The 7048-nt window shown below is 36.3% G+C and overlaps 1 protein-coding gene across 4 annotated transcripts; it reads left to right on the forward strand.

Moving 5' to 3' along the window:
* The first annotated feature begins 3285 nt into the window (after positions 1-3285).
* LOC133798370 (uncharacterized) lies at positions 3286-6834 on the forward strand. Of its 4 annotated transcripts, none has more exons than XM_062236626.1 (6): positions 3286-3581; positions 4217-4262; positions 4397-4486; positions 4788-4950; positions 5646-5919; positions 6241-6834. In XM_062236626.1, the coding sequence occupies exons 1-6, from the start codon at positions 3528-3530 to the stop codon at positions 6430-6432; spliced, it is 819 nt and encodes a 272-aa protein (XP_062092610.1). In that variant the 5' UTR covers positions 3286-3527; the 3' UTR covers positions 6433-6834. The 4 variants fall into 4 exon arrangements, with proteins under 4 accessions (XP_062092610.1, XP_062092609.1, XP_062092611.1 ...); XM_062236625.1 differs by having other exon boundaries at positions 3287-3581; positions 4785-4950; XM_062236627.1 differs by having other exon boundaries at positions 3287-3581; positions 4397-4477; positions 4785-4950.
* The last annotated feature ends 214 nt before the right edge of the window (positions 6835-7048 follow it).

The following is a 7048-nucleotide window of genomic DNA, read 5'->3' on the forward strand; positions in this document are numbered from 1 at the left end:
GGAAATATCTTAAAAGGAATGAAAATTCGCAAGCTGAATTCACAAGGATGGAAGACTTACGAGGTCAGTTGAAGTATCGATGTTCCCAGTTCTGGAATCCATTTGACATAAAAAAAACAAGTCTTTATAGTTGTTTGGATGACTGGGAAGCTCGATGTCGGAGGCCGAGTTAGGGAATTACGTGAGGTAGTAGAATATGTCACCGCGTCCCCTCTGGTCGGGGCTTGCCTTGAGGCAGAAGAAATACAGAATGTCTGCTGAGGTGGGGACCTCCCTCTCGTGTTTTGGGACCAAATATTTCAGCCCCGCCAAAAGTCTATACGAATTTGGAGGGAGCTGAAATGGAGCCAACTTAACGTAATTCAAGAAATCCGTGAAGTACTGGTCCAGGAGAAGAAAGGCCCCAGCCTTCAGGTGTTCATCACTCCAAGCCACAAAGTCATCTTGGAGAGGGGAACAACTCCGTTCCCCTTCGAATGCAGGTCGGACAAGGAGAGCTCTAGTTTCGAACTCTATGTTGTGGCTCAACATAATCTTATTTACCCTCCCCTGAGTCGTAATCTTTGAGATGATACGCTCAGCCTCAAAGTATGCGTTGGGATCGACCACAAGCTCCTTCTCCACCACCCAACTGGAGTGCGGGATGGAAGATTTTGGGGCGAACTACTTCCCCTTGTTCTTCTGTAGAGAGGACGAGCTCGAGGCATTCTTCTTTGGGGCGTTCTTCTTTTGAGGAGCCATCAGATCGCCTAACGACAGAACGACCTAGTTAGTAGGCAACCTAAGAGGATCTAAAACTATGACGCGAGAGTACGAGGGGGGAAACAATTTACTTTTGTTATACGAGCTAAGGCTACCCTCAGCCCCATCGAGTGATGCCACGAGATATCCTAAGCTACGCGCCTCGGTTTCCTAACAAACCCCTGATATTTAGGGATTCGTGTGTCAGAATGTCAGACCACTACTTTCCTTGGGAGCCGATTTAGTGCAAAACAACCCAAGAAAACGTAACCTCTAAGCTATCTGGTTCTAAACTTAAAAACCCTTCATTTCCTTTACCCTGAATGGGTATTCTTTATATTAATTCACCATTAGAGTTACCTAGATTTACCCAGAAATTTCCCAGTTTTATGAGCATCTTATTTCTAAGACATTTTTGGACTCACCCATTGAACCTAATTCAAAACCTATTCCCAAAGAACATTTAGAAATAGCCTACCAATGACTACAATAAGTGTTGTGGATGAACATGGTGAAGAACATAAATTCCATTGGGTAAAAAAAAAAAAACTTCAAACCAAAGAATGAGATACTTACAGGAAGTGTGTTTGTGAACGGTAAGATGTAGACTCGGCAATGGGAAGTTCCTGGAAAGCTTCTGAATGACTGGGCACGATGAACAGTTTTGGGGATTCTGGGAAAGAAAGGAAGTTTTGGAAGTTCTGAAAAAGGAAATTTTTAAATGCAAAGGTGGTGAGGTTTGAAATTTGGTTATCCTGTTTATACGTAAATTATGGAAATTAATCTAGGCCATCCAGTTGGGTTAGTTCAAGATCTAAGGGCAAAGATTAAATAGACCAAACGGCGGCAAAAAGTTGACAAGACTATTATTACAGTCCTCGAAACCCGAACAGACGCCAATTGCGGTACACCACGTGTCCAGTACTCAAGTAGTAGGCAGGCGTGGTTTTATGTAACAGAAGTCTAAAAGTCCCTACTGTGTAGGTGAGAAAGTGATGACATCAAACACGAGCAAGGACTAGGGGGGCAAATGTTGTACCCTAATTTTAGCCCGAGTTCATTCACTCAACTCGAGTACAGCTGGCAAATAAATATACAGAGAAATAACTAAGGGAATGATATCTGCTTATTATCCACGTGGACAACTCGAGTTTCACGTGGTCGTACGTGATGTTAGGCGTCCTAGGTTTAACCCGAATTAAAGATGCAATGGCTATGAAGCGCGAGCTCAGAATGTTAAAGTAGCTGTCGAAGCACGAGCTTGGAGGAGATATCCAGCTCGTGGTAATTCTAGTATATTGCCTACTCAAGGATCCCTGGAGACTCGGGATCCCCTTATACGTTTATTTATGACCAAGCTATCATATTTAATATCCCAGATATTAGGAGTACATTTACTTTGTGATCAAATCATATCCCAATATAAATGAGAATTATTTGTATTAAATGTAATAATTATGTAAATGTGTGATTAACTCACGCGGTTACCCAAACCTGTCCTTGAAATACCCTTATAAATACTGGGAATATTGGACAGGAAATGGGACCATTGTTCTGTAATACCAAAACTCTGACAAAATAGAGGTATAAACATCAATAATATTGACTTGTGGACTAGGTGGACTTTAACTACTGAACCATGTAAAAATTGTGTTCTTGAGTGAATTCATTTTATTTTTCACAACAATATATTAAGAAATAATTCGATCACAAAGTAAATGTACTCCTAATATCTGGGATATTAAATATGACAGTTTGGTCATAAATAAACATATAAGGGGATCCTTGAGTAGGCAATATACTAGAATTACCACGAGTTGGATATCACCTCCAAGCTCGTGCTTCGACAGCTACTTTAACATTCTGAGCTCGCGCTTCATAGCCATTATTTAATACAAAACTAAATATTTAATAATTATCTTCTCTCAATAATAAACAAGTTTCTTCTCCAATCATTGATGTGTGATTTGAATAATATCACGAATGTTTTGTACCTTAAATATGGTAGTTTGTGATCTAAAATATTATCGTATTATTTAAAAAAAACATAAACAAAGTTTTGGTTTAATTTTTCTTTTAATATGTTTATGTCATTCTTTTATATATAATATTATTTATTTATTTTAAATTTATATGATAATCATAAGAACTTAATAAAAATAATTAGTAAATTTCTTAAATAAAACTAAACAAATGTGCACGTTGCTTGTACCTATTATAAATATATAGATATAGATTACTATGTATAGTTAAATAATTATATATATTATTACAAATAATAAGTTATTGATGCGAGCTTATTGCACATAATAAAATAATAATTTATAAACTATACTGAATTTTTCATTGTTATAAAAACAATAAAGAGCTCAAAAAATTTGTAAATAAATATTACTGTAAATTTCCATGGTAGTAGTTAGAGTAGAGAGGAATGGGAAGACATGATCCATACACGTGCGCCACTCTACCGTGCGAGTCGTTTGGATCGGCGCGTCATAGTAAAAGAAAAAAAAAATATTATATACAACTTTTTTTTCTCTTTTCTTTTTTTCTTTCTATCTTTCTTAACCGTGGCATTGACGCCGGTAGTCAGTCTCTTCTCTCGTCTCGTCTTCTGTGTTACTTCCAAACCACGAAAAGCAATTTCTAGGGTTTATTTCAGAATTCAGAATCACTCTCAGTCCCACTCTGCCTGCCAAAAACCTCGAATTGATACTTCCCCATTTTCAATCATCGCCATGTCTATCTGACCTTCACACTCCTCTCTGCTCAATTTTTACCTATTAATGGACGAGTCTCTCAAAAACCTCCCCACCAGCCATTTGCTCGGTTCTGTTCCTGTACGTATTGTTCATCACTGTTAATGCTTTGTAGTAAATGTATTTTCCCCTGTTTGATCTAGTTTATGATCACTTTTCTTTTTCTTTATAGTTAAGTATAATTTGGTCGCTTAATGATCTAGTAAATGAAGTGATCGAGATTGACCAGCTGTTGTTGAATTTCTTTTATCGTTTGTTTCCTGAGAATTTAGGGAAAGATGGATCTAGATATGTGAAGTTTTGGAATAACTTTAGCTTTTGATTCGACAGAGCTAATGGCTTGCCCTTTTTGCTTGTGGGTTTAATTTTGTTTTTTTTTTTCGGACCAGAAAACTAGATTATTAGCTCCCCATGATGAATGGTAGACAATGACAAGCGAAATTTTAATCCGTCCATGTTAATCACGTAGTATTGTTTGGTGTAGCCAAAAGTTTTTTTTCCCCTTTCCAAACGGTTTAGTCAATTACCGTCGTTACTATGAAATTACCTGTTTTTGAGAACCCATGCTTTCTAATTATGGTTATTAAATGTAAGAGCAACCTAGTTTATTAACTTATTTTGTGCTTTCACGCTAGTATTTTTCGATTTAGTGATGAAAATACGTATTGGTAGGTATTTATATGTACTTACATGTGTTTCTGTCTTTGGGTGAATAGGCTGTTATAGTTGAAGGAAAGGAAAATAGTACTACAAGCTATGAAGGTATGATATGTACTATCTTTTTTTAATTCACCGAGGCTTTCCTTAGGTACAGGTTAGCCTCAATCTTGGTCTATTTTTCTCTAAAGATGTGTGCGTGTTCTTTTTGTTTGTTTTTGTTTTGCACTTGTATGCAGTGCCAGCAGCTAATATGCAAAATTTTCCACCAACCAATGGAGGAGACAGGGGAAGGGGATATCAAACTCTTGAAAGTCCAGGTCCAAGTGGTACCTTGTTTGATAAATAAACTGATTTATTTTCAAGTAACATACACACGAAGATGCTCACTAAGCTTTATAACGAATATTGGTTTGATGTTTGTATTTATTTAGGTAATTAGGACTATTCTGATTTTATCCTAGAGAACTTCTTTTGAATTATCATGAATCTGAACATAGTTTAAATTTTATGCATGTCTGTGGGTGGAACCCCACCCCCCCCACCCCAACAGACACTCCCTATTTTATTTTCTGTTATTATTATTGTTTGCTTATTTATGACTTTTCACTTTTTTTTTAATTGTAGAAGCCTTTGAACAACAACCCGCAAACAGCTGGAGAGGAGTATTTAGTGTCTCATCGTATACACAATATTTCAATGTAGATACAGACCTTGTCCTAAACAGATTGCTAGGTTCTCTACATCCTATTGGCGGGGACTTTTTTACCAAGATTGATGCTAACCCTGACCTGTGAGTTCTGATTTTTATTACTGGTCATTGTTATTGATTATGCATTTTACATTTTGTTGCAATTTGGTGAAGTATTATTGGGGATGATATGTATCATTAAGCCTCATAAAAAGATAGGAAACATCAAATTGCAGCGAAAGTAAATATATGAAGTTGGATTTAAAGCTTTGTTGCCTGTTTCTCATTGACATAGAGCATGAGAATTATAAATGTCCTATCTTACAAACTGATATGACATGAGTTTCTGATAGATAGAGAAGAAAACAAACATCAAATGTTGAAACTAGGATTACCTACATTAACATGCTTGTGGTATGCTTGTTTGAAATCTAAAACTAGTCTTTGATTGAGTGTCTACGACAGTTGAAAGCAGTGTACATTAATTATTTTATCTTTTGACATATGTTGATTACACTTATTCAGTTGCTTGGTGGGGCAGTGTCCAGTTGGAAGTTGTTTGTTAGGTCACAATTACAGTGTCGCAGATGTGATCTTGCATGAGCGTTTGTCGCTTGAGTCTATCAAGTGGTTGAGTGGGTGTGTTGTGAGTAAACGGTCTAGAATTCAAACCCCATTTGCGGCTAATTTAAATAATACAGAGTAACAGTAATTAATTGTTTCTTTTTTCAAAAAACAAGAGAAATTCTTGCATGAGCATCTAACCTCTTCTTGATCTAATTCATTTGATATTTTAGTTATGGGCTAATATGGATCTCCACCACATTGGTATTTGTACTTGCTTCCCTTGGAAACTGTGCCACCTACCTCATGCAAAAGCACACTGATAGCACTACTTCTTGGAGCTTCAATGTCAGCTATGTAAATGTAGCAGCGGGTTCAATTTATGGTTATGCAGCTGTGGTGCCATTGGCATTTTATTTCCTTCTTCAGTACATGGGTTCCAATCCTAGTCTCATTAAGTTTTGGTGCATGTGGGGGTACTCTCTATTCATTTTTGTTCTGGCCTCTGTAAGTTCCTGCCTTCTCTTTAATGGTCTTCTTTTTATTTTGCTATCTCATTTCCCTGTACGGTAGAAATTAATGAATAAGAAGGGCACATTTTAACTCTCTACATTCCTCGTTCAACTAATTGAATTCTACTACCAAAGCAGAAAATATTTTGATGCATCTTAGTGAGTAACATTGAGAAAAATCTGAATACTAGATAACTTTCATGGGGAGCTTTTGCAATTGAGAAAGCTCAACAATGTTCATTTGCTCATTATTTACAAACTTGCCCAATATGTTCCTTCAATGTCATCTAATATATAATTTGGTGGAAAATTTCAGTTTCTGCTGGTAATACCGGTGGAGTTTCTCCGCTGGTTGATTATCATTCTCACTGGTGCTGCCTCAGCTTGCTTTGTTGCCACGAATCTGAAGTCCTATATAGAGGGAAGTGATCTTAAGATGGTAGTTGTGGCAGCATTTACCTTACAATTAGCTTTGGGTGTTTTCATCAAGGTCTGGTTCTTTCCATGAGGTCAAATTGAGACACCTAAATTTCAAGCAATTGTGTCTATTTTGTGTGGAATTGGAAAAAAAAAAAGTACTGGCAGAAATTTGTGTGGGATATTCGGTTAGTTAATAAGAGTGGAATTTGTCCAGAAAGACGGACTTGCTGTATTTTGGAATCACCACTTGTTTGCACTATAAATCGGCCAAAATTCTTAGAAAATAGGCGTCAGCAGAGTGGAACTGCATCATTATGTTAGTGAGGTGGGTTTTTTAATTTGCGGCTCACTATTTTTTCCTTTATGGGAGATTTTTTTTCTTCTTTGGACTCTTTTGGTGTTTCTTATTGTAATTTACAGTCATATGGACTATCTTGCTTATATTTGGTTGTGTAAATACAGTTTGCCTAACAAAAATATTTTAGCTTCATATGATTTTGTCGTCTTCCCTTTATTGAAACGAAGTCATCTTTATATTATCTAAAGATAGTAAGAAGAGATGTTTTTATAGACAGATTTATTATTATTTTTTAAAATTTGTCTTTATGTTATTTGTTTTTCAATTTGAGATTTTAATATTTTTTAAAACGAACAACTAATGGGATTTAGTCATATTTGAGGAGACTGTGTGCATCACGTTGGTT

The sequence above is a fragment of the Humulus lupulus genome, chromosome 8 (genome assembly GCF_963169125.1).
Source record: "Humulus lupulus chromosome 8, drHumLupu1.1, whole genome shotgun sequence".
Taxonomy (NCBI): domain Eukaryota; kingdom Viridiplantae; phylum Streptophyta; class Magnoliopsida; order Rosales; family Cannabaceae; genus Humulus; species Humulus lupulus.

Excerpts from the sequence above, each read along its gene's own strand:
- LOC133798370 (XM_062236625.1), top strand. The coding sequence starts at position 3,528 with ATGGACGAGTCTCTCAAAAACCTCCCCACCAGCCATTTGCTCGGTTCT. Across the intron at positions 3,582-4,216 it reads ATTTGCTCGGTTCTGTTCCT|GCTGTTATAGTTGAAGGAAA; the intron begins GTACGTATTGTT and ends TTGGGTGAATAG. Across the intron at positions 4,263-4,396 it reads TAGTACTACAAGCTATGAAG|TGCCAGCAGCTAATATGCAA; the intron begins GTATGATATGTA and ends ACTTGTATGCAG.